Here is an 18,502-nt window from a genome sequence, read left to right on the forward strand (position 1 = left end):
ACCAATCCACTGTATCAAAGGCTTTCTCAAAGTCAAGTAGGAGCAGCGCCAGAGGGGTGTGTGACAGGATTTTGCGGTGTGCTAGGGCTAGATGTAATCGCCTAATGCAGTGCCTAGTGCTACGAGTAGGCATGAAGCCACATTGGTCAGGGTGTACCAGGGTGGGCATTGCTACAATTGTGGCTAGATCAATCCCAGGAGGGAAGTGGCCCTTCTGCTCAGCTTCCTCATACATCTCAAGTAAGTGCGGAGCCAAAATGTCACTACATTTCCTGTACATCTCCGCTGGGAACCCATCTGGCCCTGGGGTCTTGCCCGATGCCAGGCTGTCAATCGCATTGGTTACTTCTGTGAGGCTAAGTGCCTCGTCCATCCTGGCCTTGGTCGCCTGGGAAACTCTGGTGAGAGTTATGTCGTTCAGGAGGGGGGATTCCTTTTCAATAGTGGGTCGAGGGTGTTCTGCGTACAGGCGTGCATAATAGGAAGCGAAGCTCTGTGCGATCTCGATGGGTGTTTTGGAAAGGGTACCCGAGTCGTCCCTAATTTCAGGAATGATTCTATTAACTAAAGGGCGGGTACCCAACCAATGCAGGAGCTTCCCGTTTTTGTCTCCCCAACCGTATATTCGGGCGGACGATGCCCTCCACATATGTTTCGCTGACTCTAGTACTAAGTGTTTGATTTCGTCTCGGACCCTGGTGAGCTGCCTCAATGCGGAGGCTTCGGATAAAGTCGTTTGTTGGCGCTCCATTTTTAACGCTTCGGCCTCCAACTCAGACACACGTAAGTCGCTCGCGCGCGCGTAGGAAGCACTTAGCATGTCCTCTTAGGGTGGCCTTGCAGGCAGCCCATAGTGTACCCGAAGACTGGACCGTTCCCACGTTCAGTTCAAAATATTGCACAAGATGATCCCTGATTTCTAGGGTATAATTGCTATCCTGCAGGAGCCAAGCATTCAGGCGCCACATCAGGCGCCTGGTGAGGTCCACTCCACCCAACCGGACTTGCACAGGTGCGTGATCCGACACCCCTCGAGGCAGTATCTCTGCCCCTGTGACGCCGGAGAAGTCCAAGGACGGCATAAATACTAAATCAATTCTAGAGTGCGGCCGGTGTGCGGCCGATGTGTGTGTATATTGATGTTCCGTGGGGTGCCAGGTTCTCCACACTTCACATAGGCCAAGGCTATCAGCCCAGCCTTTAAGGCTTGTGGCTTGGGTGGACCTGCCCGCGGTGATATTCTCAGATACATCTAATCCGGGATCCAGAACAGCATTGTCACGACATATGTATAGCGTCACAATGGTAACTCCGAACATGGCCATGTAACATGTCTAGGATCATGGAATTGTCACCCTAATGCCATTCTGGCATTGGGGAGACAATTCCATGATCCTCCGAGTCTGTAGCTCAGACCCGGGTACTGCCAAACTACCTTTCCCGGGGTTTCACTACAGCTGCTGCTGCTGCCAACCCCTCAGACAGGTTTCTGCCCTCCTGGGGTCCACCCAGGCATGGCCCAGGAAGGCAGAACAAAGGACTTCCTCAGAGAGAGGGTGTTACACCCTCTCCCTTTGGAAAAAGGTGTCAGGGCTGGGGAGGAGTAGCCTCCCCCAGCCTCTGGAAATGCTTTGATGGGCACAGATGGTGCCCATCTCTGCATAAGCCAGTCTGCACCGGTTCAGGGATCCCTCAGCCCTGCTCTGGTGCGAAACTGGACAAAGGAAAGGGGAGTGACCACTCCCCTGACCTGCACCTCCCCTGGGAGGTGCCCAGAGCTCCTCCAGTGTGCTCCAGACCTCTGCCATCTTGGAAACAGAGGTGCTGCTGGCACACTGGACTGCTCTGAGTGGCCAGTGCCAGCAGGTGACGTCAGAGACTCCTTCTGATAGGCTCCTTCAGGTGTTGCTAGCCTATACTCCCTCCTAAGTAGCCAAACCTCCTTTTCTGGCTATTTAGGGTCTCTGCTTTGGGGAATTCCTTAGATAACGAATGCAAGAGCTCATCAGAGTTCCTCTGCATCTCTCTCTTCACCTTCTGCCAAGGAATCGACTGCTGACCGCGCAGGAAGCCTGCAAAACTGCAACAAAGTAGCAAAGACGACTACTGCGACCTTGTAACGCTGATCCTGCCGCCTTCTCGACTGTTTTCCTGGTGGTGCATGCTGTGGGGGTAGTCTGCCTCCTCTCTGCACTAGAAGCTCCGAAGAAATCTCCCGTGGGTCGACGGAATCTTCCCCCTGCAACCGCAGGCACCAAAGAACTGCATCACCGGTCCTCTGGGTCTCCTCTCAGCACGACGAGCGAGGTCCCTTGAACTCAGCAACTCTGTCCAAGTGACTCCCACAGTCCAGTGACTTTTCAGTCCAAGTTTGAACCGCGTGTTTTGCAGCTACTCCGGCTCCTGTGCACTCTTCCAGGATTTCCTTTGTGCACAGCCAAGCCTAGGTCCCTGGCACTCTAACCTGCAGTGCACGACCTCCTGAGTTGTCCTCCGGCGTCGTGGGACCCTCTTGTGTGACTTCGGGTGAGCTCGGGTTCACTCCACTTCGTAGTGCCTGTTCCGGCACTTCTGCGGGTGCTGCTTGCTTCTGAGAGGGCTCGTTGTCTTGCTGGGCGCCCCCTCTGTCCCCTCACACAATTGGCGACATCCTGGTCCCTCCTGGGCCACAGTAGCATCCAAAAACCCTAACTGCGACCCTTGCAGCTAGCAAGGCTTGTTTGCAGTCTTTCTACACGGAAACACCTCTGCACGACTCTTCACGACGTGGGACATCCATCCTCCAAAGGGGAAGTTTCTAGCCCTTGTAGTTCTTGCAGAATCAACAGCTTCTACCATCCGGTGGCAGCTTCTTTGCACCCACAGCTGGCATTTCCTGGGCATCTGCCCACTCCCGACTTGATCGTGACTTTTGGACTTGGTCTCCTTGTTCCACAGGTACTCTCGTCAGGAAATCCATCGTTGTTGCATTGCTGGTGTTGGTCTTCCTTTCAGAATTCCCCTATCACGACTTCTGTGCTCTTTGGGGAACTTAGGTGCACTTTGCACCCACTTTTCAGGGTCTTGGGGTGGGCTATTTTTCTAACCCTCACTGTTTTCTTACAGTCCCAGCGACCCTCTTCAAGGTCACATAGGTTTGGGGGTCCATTCGTGGTTCGCATTCCACTTCTAGGGTATATGGGTTGTGTTGCCCCTATCCCTATGTGACCCCATTGCATTCTCTTGTGACTATACATTGTTTGCACTGTTTTCTATTGCTATTACTGCGTATTTTGGTATTGTGTACATATATCTTGTGTATAGTTGCTATCCTCATACTGAGGGTACTCACTGAGATACTTTTGGCATATTGTCATAAAAATAAAGTACCTTTATTTTTAGTATATCTGTGTATTGTGTTTTCTTATGATATTGTGCATATGACACTAGTGGTACTGTAGGAGCTTCACTCGTCTCCTAGTTCAGCCTAAGCTGCTCTGCCAAGCTACCTTTTCTATCAGCCTAAGCTGCTAGACACCCCTCTACACTAATAAGGGATACCTGGGCCTGGTGCAAGGTGTAAGTACCCCTTGGTACCCACTGCAAGCCAGTCCAGCCTCCTACAGTATGCAAATAGTGAAAAGCATTTGTATATTGCTGGGAGCAGGAAAGGAAGAGGAAGAGGTCCAGGTGGTGCCTGGTAATAATGGAGTGGACTGTTTGTGATTGGTTGAATTATTGTGTAGTCCTTTTTGTCGTTGCATTTTGGGAAAAGTAGTTTATAATGTTGAAGTCTGCTGGTAGTAATAAAAGGAAGAAAGCTTTAGCATAATCCTCGCCTCCGGTCCTGACATAAAATTACATTAAAAAAAAGAAAATAGAAAACAGGGTCTTGCAACAAGCAATGATGTCATCAGTGATATACTTGAGGGCATAGGTTATGCTATCTATGATGTCACTTATGACGTGACAGGCTGGTTCAAGTTAATGTTTAAGCATACATGTAAGTGGTGATGCCATAAATAATGCAATCAGTGTCGTCACTAATGGGGGCATCAATTGTGTTGTATGATGCCATTCACAAATCAAGGAGGAGGTGCAAGTTATGGAAACCATAGTTTCATTAGTCCTATGGGTGTCAGCCAAAACCATAAGTCAGAGTTTACCTCGATTTCTTTTTGTCAGCAAATACTTGTATATTTGTGTTAACATAGATGGTAACATGCCCCACATCATAGAAGTGATCATGACTCTGAAAAATCTGTTTTGTCTACTTTAGGTTCCTAATGTTGGAGGAAAAACGTATGATAAGAATAAATTTGACATCATCCAAATAGATGGAGCTGGAGATACGTCTTCTGATGAGGAAATAGGAACAGTAAGGGACTTGGAAGAGAATGAGTTTCTTGGCATCATTGATACAGAGGATTTGAAAGCTCTTGAAGAGGGAGACAGCGTTTCAAATGACGATTCCACAAGTAACAGCAGTGATGATGAAGATAACCAGATAGATGCAATTGAAGAGGTAAAAGACAACCTTTTAAATCATTTTGAATATCATTTGTGATAGAGATATATATATATATTACACTCTTGTTTTGGCACCACTCATTTGAAAATAGTATGTCCTGGTGGAATTTCCTTAAGAAAGAAAAATATGTCTGTTGCCTTTAGTTTTTAGTTATGAATATCAGTTTAGGGTAAAATGAGTGCACATTTTTGATTGAGAAGGTGGTGTGTTTGTAGTGTCTTTCAAATAGTTACTGATTTTTCAAATAGTTACTGATAATTTTCTGTAATGTGTTTACCTTGGTTTGCCCCCTTTCTTTAGCAGGTTTGTTAGTGGTGGTTGCTTCTAAACATGTTTTTTGGTACCAGCTTTTTACTTAACCTATGTTTGTGTTACTTCAACCTTTATTTTCTTCTAGGAGGACCTCTTTTTGTAGTCTTTTAGATTTTCTTTTCTTTTCTTTTCTTTTTTTTGTTCCTTTTTGCCACTGAGGCCTAGCCTTTTCTTGAACACATTTATTTTCTTGTTTTTCATTATTTTTTTGGTTTTGTGTGAGAAAATTCAGCAGCTACCTATAACGTCCTTGTAACCTTACTTTTTTTTCAGTGAATTTCTAAGGTTTTTTAATTATTATTTCCTAACTATCATGTCCCTGTAACCTGTTTTAATGAACTTCTAGGACCTTTCATAATCTATTTCCTAACTATAATATCCCTGTAAACTTTTTTTTATTTTTTTTTTATATTCTATATCCTAACTATTTTGTTCTTCTGTTAGTTAATGCACTCCAGAGGACTGTGTCAATAATCAAAGAGCTACAGATTTGAGTTGTGTTCGGTGTGGTGGAGAAAAGTGACACACTTGCTTTACCTTGGAGTGTGCAACGCGTTAGTATGCTTAGTAAATGCTTCTTTATTTTGGAAAGATGTGATCACATTTCAATGCATGACAATGCCAGTCTAAAGATTTGCCGGAAACACGCTTGATATTGCAGTTCTGTAAGCTGTTCACCATCTTTGGAAATATGGTGGAAGTTGATCCATACCATTTATATTTGAGGCATAGCCTTTTGGCCATTTTGCAATCTTATCGTATCAGTATATTAGATATTGTGCTCAAAAGTGCAAGGATACAAACTCTTCCATAGAGGAGTTTATTTAGTGTTTTGCTTACTGTTCTTTTTTTTTGCCTATTTTTTTATTACTCAGGAATTCATCACGAAAATTTGCGTTGCATATATTCCTGTGTCACAGATAAACACAAATATGGCGTGTTTTTCAAAAAGTGTAAAACACACATATACACATATTGTATTTAATGTTTGAGGCCGGTAATTTACTAATAGAATGTATAAATTATATTTCTGTAAGTAATTTTATTGTACACACTTTTGAATTCTATTTCTTGTATTTCAACAATGCTGGTGTTCGCGAATATCACATGACTACGTAACAAAGGGATGTTATTGGACAAGACACTGCATTAATCTTCAAAGGAAGTCCCCACCCAGTGTTCTCTTTTTCACACTTCAAGAGGAGATATTGGAAGGGTCTTTGTAACTGTCCTCTATTTCGAAGTACTGCTAGTGCATTTCCAGTTTTTGTTGTTCAATCTCAGAAATAAATGGCATCTGGTGTAAGTGAACAGCATGCCACACCCTGAAAATTAGAACTCATCTGATGAACACCCCGACCAAAGCGGCAACCCATCGCCTGGGAATTTTTCACTATACCCCCTGAGGAGAAAAAAAAGTGGCCACGCACATGAAGTGCCCACGCACATGAAGTGCCCATTGTATGAAAAGATTCTTTCCAGGGGGACATCTAAGAAATACTCACATGGGACTACAAGTATGTTGTCCCACTTGAAAACATACCACAGCAAGCACTTGGCAAAAGCGCAGAGGGAGCAAATTATAGGAGATCTACCCAATTCTTGTGCAACACCAGTTACTGCGGGAGAGAGAATTCCAACCGAAGTGAAGACATCTCCCAAAGTAGTCCCCAGAACCTGTAAGAATAGGTAAATTTTGTTTAGATTGCAATAAGGTGGTCACAGTAAGGGAATGATCAGTCGCTGTAGTTTTGGAGACCGCAAATAACCACAAATGTTCATTTCTTTAGAATTTTTTGTGTTCATGCAACTTGTTACCGTAATTGAGTTTCTTCAGTTAATGTTTTTTTCCAGTTGCCATTTTATTTATGAAAAAAATAATAATAATGATATAAAAGGTGAAAAAAAAGGTACTGAAAAATAAGAACCACCTTGCACTGTTAAGAAAAGCTAAACTGTATGTGTCTGTGTAAGTATTAGAAAGAGTGGCTGTGTAAGTGAGTGACTGGCTGTGTGAGTTGCTGTATGGATGAGTGAGTGGCTGTGTTAATGGGTGGGTGGATGAGCGGCTGTATGAGTGAGTGAGTGACTGGGTGGGTGAGTGATTCTGTGAGTGACTGGGTGGGATGAATGGCTGTACTGGTGACTGAGTAGGTGTGTGAGTGGCTGTGTGAGTGAGTGACTAAGGGTGAGTTACTTGGTGTGTGAGTGGCTGAGTGAGTGACTGGCTGTATGAGTGGGTGTATGAGAGTGACTTGGGCATGCATGTGCAGCTGTATGAGTGAGGTTGTGGATGTGAGAGTGGCTGTATGGGTTGCTCACTGGGTGGGTGAGTAGCTGTATAAATGAGTGGGTGGGTGAGTGGCTGCAGCAGTGACTGGATGTGAGTGACTGTGTGGGTGATCGACTGGGTATGTGAGTGGCTGAATGGGTGAGTGATTGGATGTGTGAGTGGGTATGTGAGTGGCTGTATCAGTGACTTAGTGGCTAAATGATTTCGTGGGTGGGTGAGTGACTGTATAAGTGAGTTACTCGCTGTGTGAATGGCTGTGTGAGTGAGTGACTGGGGGCTTGACTGGCTGTGTGAGAGAAATAGTGAGTGTGTAAGTGCCTGTAAGGGTGACTGAATGGCTGTGAGAGTGAGTGACTGGGTGTGTGAATGGCTGTATGTGTGAGGGACTGGAGGCATAACCGGCTGTGGGAGAGAGATACTGAGTGTGTGAGTGCCTGTATGGGTGACTGAATGGCTGTATGACTGAGTGATGAGTGAAGGGGTGGATTAGTCTCTGTATAAGTGGGTGACTGGGTTTTGAATGGCTGTATGGGTGACTGACTGGGTTTGTGAGTGCCTGTATGAGTGAGTGACTGGGTTTGTGAGTGGGTGTGTGTGAATGATGGATTTGGGGCAAGAGTGTCTGTATGAGCTACACAGGGTGTGAGAGTTTCCTTATTGGTGATTGAGTGGTTGTGTTAGTGGCTGTATGAGTGATTGGGTGGATCGGTGTCTGTTTAAGTGAGTGATTGGATATGTGAATGCCTGCATGAGTGACTGACTGGCTGTGTGAGTGGCTGTACGAGTAGGTCATTATATGTGTGACTGAGTGGTTGTATGAGTTACTGTGTAGATGAGTGAGTGTGTTTGTACTTGTATTAGTAAGTAAGTGAGTTTGAATATCTGTCTTGGTAAGTGAGTGCATGTAGTAGTAGTTGTGTTCATAAGTGACTGGATGTGTTCCTGACTATATCAGTAACTGAAAGGGTGTATGAGTGAGTGACTGGAAGTCTGAGTGCTTCTATTAGTGTGTTGCTGAATGTTTCAATAACTCTATAAAACTCTACCTTGGTGTATACCTTTACATTTTTACTTTGGAGAAGTAGTTAGAAAGAAGTAATTAGGAAATTACTTTACCTCAATAGATCGTGTCATTGGTCAGTTTATTCTCCCTTTTTTTCTGTTCCCAGCGTTTCTACTTGTACAACTTAAATGTTTTGTATAAAGAACCATCATTGAACACTTGGGGAAAAAACATTTGCATCGATTGTAGAAAAAAAATCCAAAACTGCACAGTATATCCCTACAATTAAGTGACACTGTCCATTGCACTCACCACAAACAAATAATCAATTATTTTACGTTCAAATTCTAAACTAATCTCCACAAACATGTTATTAAAACAATTCTCTTAGTATGATAACTGGTACAGTAGTACTAAAACATATAAAGGAGGTTTGTATTTTGGAGATCTTTCTGTAGACATCACCAGTAGGCCAAATGATTTCTACAATGCTAATGATCCATGTAGATGAAATCTCATACATTACTTTTTTTCCTGAAATGGAACTTAGAACTTTGGTTGAAGAAACAAAAGGTGACAATTTAGTAATTTGAATGGCAGTTTTTGCATCAATTCCATTGCATTCTATCAGTCGAGTTTCACTCTTTAATTAGATAGTGGATTGTCCAGATGTTATATTAAGGCCTTCATGGAAGAAGGAAGTATTCTTCAGTTTTGGTGAATTTTTGAAGACATCACCCCGGTAGGCCGAATGATGAAACACTGACGATCTACGTAGAAGAAACATTGTACATTACCTTTTCCCCAGAAACTCTTGTTAGAATTTTGGTTGAAGAAACAATAAGAATTTCTCAGTTTGAAAAAAAAAGTTTTGGTTTGAATATAAGGTTGCTGTCATTGCATCCTGTCCATCCACTTTCACTCTTTTAATAGACAGTGTAATGTCCAGAGTCAATTCAATTCACCAGATTTATAAAGCGCATGGCTACTCATCACCGGGCTTCCCAACGCTAACAGAGCTATCTCGAGTGAAATGGTTGGAAAATTTAAGGAAAGAGGTAAGTTTTTATTTTCTTTCTTAAAAATCATGAAATCGCCTTCCGTTCTCAGGCTAATAAGTAAAAAATTCTAGAGCCTTGGAGCAAAAATGTAAAAGAATGATCTCCACCTCTTGCACCTTTGACTCTGAGAACGACAAGGAAGTCAAGATTGTTGGACCTAAGAGCCCTGTTAGTGTGATAGGATGTAATCAGCTGCTGCAGAACATGTGGGACACCTTTTGTATTTAGCTCAGTGAGTGATGCAGAGTACTCCGGATGGTACACTGCAACTTATAGGAGGTCAGTGCAAGGTTTTCAGTGCTTCACAAGCTGCGTTTTGGGGATGCCCAACAGTATCCGGGCAACAGCGTTCTGGATGACTTGGGGTTTATTAACCGACAGAGGACTGCCCAGATACAGAGTTGCCGTAGTCGAGACATGAAAGGATTAGTACTTGGATTATTGTTCTTCTCAACACCCTCAGGAGCCACTTCAGCATCTTTCTCAAACCTCTCAGAAGGCCAAAGCAGCTACCTGCTACTCATATGCAGATGTTATATGAACTCCTTCGTGAAGGATTATAGCTATAGTAGTATAGGTTTTTCTAGAACTTGATGTTTTTCCAGCTTTAAAATTAGTAATTTTGGTTCCCAATTTAGATTGATCTGATCTGCATCGCAACATTAACCTCTTAGCTGCTAGACCCCCCTTCAGTGCTGAGCCCTTTTTTGGCTATTTGGGGTAGTTTGCGCTTAGGCCCTCATAACTTTTTTGTCCACATAAGCTATCCACGCCAACTTTGCGTCCTTTTTGTCCAACATCCTAGGGATTCTAATGGTGCCCAGAGTTTGTGGTTTCCCTTGGAGGAGACCCAGAAATTAGCCTATATACACTGAAAATTTCGTTTTTTTAAAAACAAAATTGGAAAAAAGGGCTGCCAAAGAAGGCTTGTGTTTTTTTTACCTGAAAATGGCATCAACAAAGGGTTTCTGGTGCTAAAATCACCATCTTCCCACCTTTCAGGAACGGGCAGACTTGAATCAGAAAACCACATTTTTCAACACAATTTTGGCATTTTACTGGGACATACCCCATGTTTACTATTTTTGTTGCTTTCAGCCTCCTTCCAGTTAGTGACAGGAATGGGTGTGAAACCAATGCTGGATCCGGGAAAGCTAAACTTTTTTGAAAAGTAGACAAAGTTCTGAATTCAGCAAGGGGTCATTTGTGTAGAACTTACAAGGTTTTCCTATAGAAAATAACAGCTGAAATAAAAAGAATGTTGAAAGTGAGCTGAAAAAACCAGCAATTTTTCTCCTCGTTTTACTCTGTAACTTTTTCCTGCAATGTCATATTTTTAAAAACAATATACCGTTACATCTGCTGGACTCTTCTCGTTGCGAGGATATATAGGGCTTGTATGTTCATCAAGATCCCTAGGTACCCAGAGCCAATAAATGAGGTGCACCTTGCAATGGGATTTCATTCTATACCGGGAATACAGCAATTCATTTGCTGAAATATAAAGAGTGAAAAAAAGGTATCAAGAAAACCTTTGTATTTCCAAAATGGGCATAAGATAAGGTGTTGAGAAGCAGTGGTTATTTGCACATCTCTGAATTCCAGGGTGCCCATACTAGCATGTGAATTACAGGCCATTTCTCAAATAGATGTCTTTTTTACACACTGTCTTACATTTGGATGGAAAAAATGTAGAGAAAAACAAGGGGCAATAACACTTGTTTTGCTATTCTGTGTTCCCCCAAGTCTCCTGATAAAAATGGTACCTCACTTGCGTGGGTAGGCCTAATGCTCACGACAGGAAACGCAACATGGACACATCACATTTTTACACTGAAATCTGACGTGTTTTTTGCAAAGTGCCTAACTGTAGATTTTGGCCTCTAGCTCAGCCGGCACGTAGGGAAGCCTACGAAACCTGCGCATTTTTGAAAACTAGACACCTTTCGGTGACAGAAAGTTCTGGAATCTGAGAGGAGCCACAAATTTCCTTCCTCCCAGCGTTCCCCCAAGTCTACCGATAAAAATGGTACCTCCCTTGTGTGGGTAGGCCTAGCGCCCGCAACAGGTTATGCCCCACAACACAATGTGGACTCATCACATTTTCCCAAAGAAAACAGACCTGTTTTTTGCAAAGTGCCTAGCTGTGGATTTTGGCCTCTAGCTCAGCTGGCACCTAGGGAAACCTAGCAAACCTTGGCATTTTTTAAAACTAGACACCTAGGGGAATCCATGATGGGGTGACTTGTGGGGCTCTGACCAGGTTCTGTTACCCAGAATCCTTTGCAAACCTTAAAATGTGGCTTAAAAAAACACTTTTTCCTCACATTTCGGTGACAGAAAGTTCTGGAATCTGAGAGGAGCCACAAATTTCCTTCCACCCAGCGTTTCCCCAAGTCTCCCGATAAAAATGGTACCTCACTTGTGTGGGTAGGCCTGGTGCCCGTGACAGGAATAGATCACACAACGGTCAATGTTGGTCCTTACATGAGGCAGCTGTTGACCCTGGGGTGATCCATTCCTGACGCAGGCACTAGGTATAGGCACCCAAGTGGGGTAGTGTTTTTATCAGGACAGGTGAGGAATCACTGGGTGGTAGGAATTTTGTGGATCCCAGCATATTCCTGTAGTTTGTGTGACAGAAATGCGAGAAAAATAGAGTTTTTATTCAACATTTCAGCTTTGCAGGGTATTCTGGGTAAGAAAACTTTGGGGAATCCACACAAGTCACACCTCTGTGGACTCCCCCGGATGTCTAGTTTCCAGAAATGTTTGGGTTTAGTATGTTTATCTATATGGCTGCCGAACCCAGGATCAAAAACACAGGTGCCTGCCTTACAAAACCAGTTTGTTTTGTGATAGATAATTTTGATGTCTCCACAATACGATTTGGGCGGTGGAATTTGGGGCTGAACTAAATTGGGGAGCTCCCAAGGGAGCACTCTCTCTCTCTCTCTCTCTGCTTGCCGCCGCATTCACCTGCTCTCTGGGTTGGGCTAACCCACTATTACCCCGTTGCACAGACTATGCTTGCGAAGGGACAGCAGGACTGTCCCTCATCACCTCCCTCATAATTTACTGGAAGAGGACTTATCGAAAGGGACTCCTCCGACTGAAAAATCACTCCCAGAGTCTGTGCCATTGTCCTATCCCTTAGATGCTGTCTCAGTATCTGATGTCTCAGTCTCTGATCCTATGTCAGAGCTGTCCTCTTTTTTTTTTTTTTTTTTTTAAATATGCCACCTGGGCGGGAGGGCGTCCCGTTTTCCAAGGGGGGCCGATCCCCCCCCAAGTGAAATCCCTGGTGTCTAGTGGTGTTTCCTGGCCCCCGATCGCAGAAGGCCTCGTAAGAAAGGGGCGAACGTGGGGAAGGCTGTTTGGGGCCGTTTTCCCCATCGGAGCAGAAATCAACAAGGAAGGCGCACTGACGTCACAAAGGGACGGGTGGGGGGTGGGGGGAGATACAGAAAAGCTTCCGTGTCTCCCGGGTATTTAAAAAAACAAAATAAATTCTCAGGTGCGACGCACCCGAGGATTTATTAACCCCCTCCCTGGTGTCGGCCACTGGTCGTGACCCGCATCAGGGAGGTAGTGCCGACGCCCGCATTAAAGGGGTTAAGATCCTCGTAGATGCAACATAGTCATAACATCTGATCTACAATTTGGGCAGGCCATGTTTTGGTTTGCGGTTTTAATCAACTTGTCAAAAGGCACAGTTTTGCAATTTAGTAGTGCTAAATACAGAAATCACTCAGAATTTGAGTGGCAGAAGTGTAAAGAGCAATCTTCAGTGTCATGATTCCATTTGTAACTCAGTCCAAATAACTCATCGATATTTACTACTACTTCTTCTAATACTCCAAGGATGACCATTAGAAATTCCTGTGCGTCTTGTTGACAGTTGAGAGTAAATACTACAGATCCACTACATTTATCTACAAGGTCTTGAATGAATGAGGCAGACTGTATTAGTCCTATCACTGAGTACATGTTGGAGTAAATGATACAGTGCAGAACACAATCTGTTATCTGATTTTTGTTGAATTCAGTTTACAAGATGTCGTAAATGAAATATTACATTGAGGACAACATTTGCATAGCTGTTGACACCTGATCTGTTTTCCAGCTGGCAACCTACAATATCGCCCTCATTTTCCACTTTTTTTTTCTTCTTAACGCCTTTTAGCTTCTCCTTGTTTTCCTTCTTAAACATTTGTCGACTCTTTTGGAAGCTTCCGCTTCGGGCAAATTATCTGCTTCTCATAGGGTATTGGCCTAAATGAGGAGCTTAAAGACTTTTTAACCAATCGTGCTCTCTTATACAGCACTAACTTTCCTATAATCAAATTCAACCAAAAATAAAACAAACAAAGTTCTAACACGGGATAATGCTACATATGACATACCTTTTTTAAATATAGTACTTCCAACATTAATAAAAGTTGCATCTACACTGAAACTTAGAGATTTATGAATTCTTCAAACATATGCTAAAGAGTGTGGAAACTGTTGCTGCCGGGCATATGAATCCTTTACAAGAAAAAAACGCACAATACATCAACCAATCTGCTTCACGCCATCAATCTGATCAATGTTTACAGCTAAATATTCAAACGTATTCCTTTTTGGAAAATTAATGAAATCAATAACTTTACCCATAGCAACATTTACTAATCCTTCCTCAACATTTAAGTTATGCCACACAGTTACTCAACAGATTTTTCACATGTGTAAACACTTTTCTAATCCTGTAGTCCTGGATTCCGACTTATCTAAAGAATCCAGTTTTGCTTGTAGTTTTTCTGTTAGCAATATTGTCACTCTGCCTTCTTTCTCTTTCTCGGCTGCCCTTTGCCCTTTTCTGTACCCTTTTCTGCCTTTTTGCCTTTCTTTCTGTTTTTTTAACTCTTTTTTTGCCTTTTTTCCTGTTCACTGATTTCCACTCCCCCCCCCCCCCCCCTGTCCTGCCGCTGCTGCCCCTGCAGAAGTGCTGTGTTTCCTACCCTCCCAGCTAAGCAACCCATCCAATCTTTCTCCCCTTCTAAATGGCGGCTGCACTCAGCGGGTGCACCAAAGGCAAGCCCGTCGACGCCTGGACCGCGCCCAGTGCCACGGAAACTAGTTCCCGCTCCATCCACCAATATGATGCCAGATCCACGCACGCTCAACCCCCTGCCACTGCACCTTGCCTGTGAACACCCAAGGCCTGCTTTCTTGACGTAACTGTACCTTCACCTGTTCTCTTACCCTCCCCCCCTCCCCCCCCCCCCCCCCCCCCCCCCCCAATTTGGCAATTTGGCCTCCCTCATCAGGCGTGCAGTAGAAGTTTGGGACCTCCTCAACTCCATCGCCCCGATGTCACCTTAGGGAGACCTGGATCACCACCTCCTGAACTCTGGACAGCCCCACTGCCATCCCCGACTGCATCAGCCAACAAGGAGGAGGGTTCACCATTGTTCCACAAAAAAATCACTCTGCCTCACAACCAGCATCGATGTCCAGAGCCCCGTCGCTGAACACCTTCACTTTCAGATCCAGACAAATCAAACACCACACTCTGCAGAAATCTTATCAACAGGCCCCCCCTTGACCCTGTACAGTGTACACCCTTCAGCGGAGCAGTGGCCGACTTCATCGCTCCCCATGTCCTCACCTCAACGGACTACATACTACTTGGCAACCTCAACTTTCATCTCGACAAACACAGCAACCCAAACACCTCTACTCTCATGGAGAACCTCGCCACACTCGGACTCAAGCAACTGGTCAACCTCCCCACACACTCAGCAGGACACACTCTCGACCCTGTCTTCTCCGCCAGAAACCACATCTCATTCTCATACATCTCCGAACTCCACTGGACTGACTACATCTGTGACCTCTTCTCCTTCCTCAAGACGGTTGAATAGCACCACACCACCGCAGGAAATGGAACAAGGTCACTAAAGCCCAGCTCACCACCATCAGACACAGTGGACGCCAAAGCCTCAGCCCACAACCTCCACTAATGAATCACTGACTACGCCAACACCCCAGCCCCCCTGAGGAAACCCGCCGGCAGTCAACACCACAGGAGACCCAGCTGGTTCTCCCCCGACCTCCTAGAATCCAAGAGTGCATGCAGACGACAATTATGGTAACACAAATACTAAAATTCTGTATAGGCAATACTCCACCAGTAGGTGAGTAAACACACTACTTTATACACATTAGAAGTTAGGAATTGGCATTGAAAGCAATAGAAAACAATGAAATAACAGAAAATATTGGAAACCCTGGTGGGGACCAAACCATATACTAAGTAAGTGAAATGCGAAAGTCAGTCCCCCACCCATGGAAGTGGAATCTGTGAAAGGGAGCTGGAGGAACTAGGAACTCCAAAAGGTAAGTACCAGGGTGCCCGAGCCACCAGGAGAGAAGAGGTAATTACCTGTTTTTTCCTCAAACCCACAGGTAAACTTTGGGAAAGGACTGTGCAAGACCCAACCAAGACTGGAACCAACCAAAGGTGGATCCTGACAGAAGAGGACCTGCAAATGAGGGAGACCAAGTCCATTTTGAGTTGTAGTGTCCGATTGGAGCAGGAGCCACTACCCACTCTTCTGGAGTTGCATGACCAGGTCGATGGTGAAGACAGAGTCAGCAGTGCAGCACAGGAGCAGGAGAAGAGTTCCAGGAGTGATGTAGTCGTTGTCCCACGTTGGAAGAAGAGTTGCAGTCAGTCAGTGGTGTGGAAAAACCACCAACAAGCATTGGCAAAGGCATGAGTTGCAGAGCTGCTGGGGACCAGGAATGTCCAGAGGGACTCAATCCAAGGAGGGGAGTTCCAGGTGACCCTCAGCCGTGAGGAGAGTCGGAAGTCGAGGATGCAGCCCCCAGAGGCAACTCACAGGCAGCAGGCACAGGATTCACAGTGAGGCCCATTCAGCACACCTGGAGAGGAGTCTCACGTCGCTGGACTAGCAGGCAGGAGACTGTGCTTTGCAGGGAAGAGTGCCAAAGGCCTGGGCTACATGGAGTCTGAAGAGTCCTTGGAAGAAGAGCCAACATGCCTCAGTACCTACAAGAGTCACGATGCACAGGGGTACTGTCATGCGTGTAGAGGCAAGGGCTTACGGTCTCCTAAGTTGGATAGCTGGTAGAGAGTATCAAGGGGACCACTCCAGACCATTACCTGTGATGCAGGATCCACGCAGCCGATCGTTGTTGCAGTTGGTGCCTGTGTATGCAGGGGAGTGACTCCTTTACTCCAAGGGAGATTCCTTTTTGCTGCTTGTGCAGGCTGAAGGCTGGTCGCACTCAGAGGATGCATAGCCAGGAAAATGTTGCAGTTGCTTGAAGGAGCCGGAGAAACCTGTTGCAAAGTGGAGTTGTTGCTGGAGTTGCAGATTGTCGGTTCCTGGAGGGTCCATTTGGAGTCCCGGTGGCCAGAAGATGAAGTAAATGATACAGAGCAGTTCTGTTGGAATCTTGCACATCAAATCTGAAGACCCACACTGGAGAGAGACCCTAAATAGCCTAGGAAGGGAGCTTGGTCACCTAGCAGGGTGACCGCCTATGAGGAGGGGGCTGTGATGTCACCTGCCTGACCTGGCCACTCAGATGCTCCCAGGGGCCTCTGCCAAACTGGGATTCAAGATGGCAGAATCAAGTGGCCACCGGAAGGAGCTCTGAGAACCTCCCCGGGGATGGGGATGGACAGGGGAATGGTCACTCCCCTTTTCATTGTCCAGTTTCACGCCAGAGGAGGGACTGGGGGTCCCTGGACTGGTTCAAACTGGTTTATGCAAGGAGGGCACCAAATGTGCTCTTCAAAGGCTACCCCTCCCAAGCCATGTAACACTTTTTTCCAAAGGGAGAGGTGTTGCCGCCCTCTCCCAAAGGCAATCCTTTGTTCTGCCTTCCTCTGCTTGAGCAGGCTAAGCAGTAGGATGGCCGGAACCTGTCTGTGGGGTGGCAGCAGCATGGGCTGCCCTGAAAACCCCAGAAGACTGGTAGGAGTAATGCTGGGGATCCTCTAATGAGCCCCCAGTGCATGGAATCATACAACCAATAGTGGCAACAGTTTTGGGGTATGATTCTGACTTGTTTGATACCAAACATGCCCAGGTTAGAAGTTACCATTATGTAGCTGGACACAGCTGAAATGGCTTCCCCACACTTATGAAGCCCAGGAAAATGGAGCTTGAGTTCGTAGGGGCACCTCTGCTTATGCAGGGGTGCTGTCACACACAGGTACTTGCACCCTGCCCTCTGGGCTAGGAGGGCCTGCCATAGGGGTAACTTAGAGTGACCTGTGGTGAAAGGGTGCATGCAACATTTCACGTAGGCTGCAATGGCAGGCCTACAGACACATTTTGCATGGGCTCCTATGGGCCGCATAATACAGGCTGAAGCCCATGGGAAACCCCTGGTGCCCCAATGCCCTGGGTACCCAAGTACCATATACTACGGACTGATGGGGGGGCACCAGTATGCCAATTGTAAGGTGAGCTAAGTCCTAATCAACCACATTTAGAGGGAGAGAGCAAAGTCACTGGGGTCCTGGTAAGGAGGATCCCAGTGAATACAGTCAAAACACACCGACAGCAGGCAAAAAGTGGGGGTAACCATGCCAAAAAAAGTGGGGGTAACCATGCCAAAAAGAGACTACTTTCCTACAACTGGCTCATAAAATCGACTTAAAAATTAGCCATTCAGGAGAGAATCTACACCAACGCACACAACAGCAAGTAACTCTTCACCATAGTCAAGGAATTCACAAAACCCAACACGGACACCACAGACGTCCCACCCACCCAAGACCTCTGCGACAGCCTTGCAACCTTCTTCCACCTGAAAATTGCAGACATCTATTAAGGATTCACAAGTAAAGGCCACCCGAACCCACCCACCAGCACCACCACTGACGCTTATCACCAACCCATCGTGGAGGACTGGAACCTCCTCACCTTGGAAGGCACTCTCAAGCTAATTAATACCACCCACTCTGGGGAACCCTCGGACCCAGGCCCCCACCACATCTTTAATCAAGCCAGTGCCATCATTGCTCCCGAACTATGCCGTACCATCAACCGCTCCATCGAAACCGCCACCTTCCTGGATGCCTGTAAACATGCAGAGAAAAACCCCCTCCTAAAGAAACCTTCCACAAACACAACAGACCTGAAAAACTACAGTCAAATCCCACTGCCCCCATTTCCAGCCAAGTTAATCAAAAAAACCATTAACACACAGCTCAACAAGTTCATCGAAGCCAACCACATTATCGACCCCTCACAATCCACATTCAGAAGCATCCATAGCACCAAAACTGCACTCCT

At 45.6% G+C, this 18,502-nt stretch overlaps 1 protein-coding gene across 1 annotated transcript in view; it reads left to right on the top strand.

The window, feature by feature from the left end:
• The window catches only part of GTF2A1L (general transcription factor IIA subunit 1 like), a 986,845-nt gene that overhangs the window by 650,005 nt on the left and 318,338 nt on the right, over positions 1-18,502 (top strand). Inside the window, exon 7 of the mRNA XM_069234044.1 lies at positions 4,259-4,504. Coding sequence (XP_069090145.1) covers positions 4,259-4,504 — 246 coding nt within the window. The remainder of the gene's footprint in view (positions 1-4,258; positions 4,505-18,502) is intronic.

The sequence above is a fragment of the Pleurodeles waltl genome, chromosome 5 (assembly GCF_031143425.1).
Source record: "Pleurodeles waltl isolate 20211129_DDA chromosome 5, aPleWal1.hap1.20221129, whole genome shotgun sequence".
In the NCBI taxonomy this organism is placed as follows: domain Eukaryota; kingdom Metazoa; phylum Chordata; class Amphibia; order Caudata; family Salamandridae; genus Pleurodeles; species Pleurodeles waltl.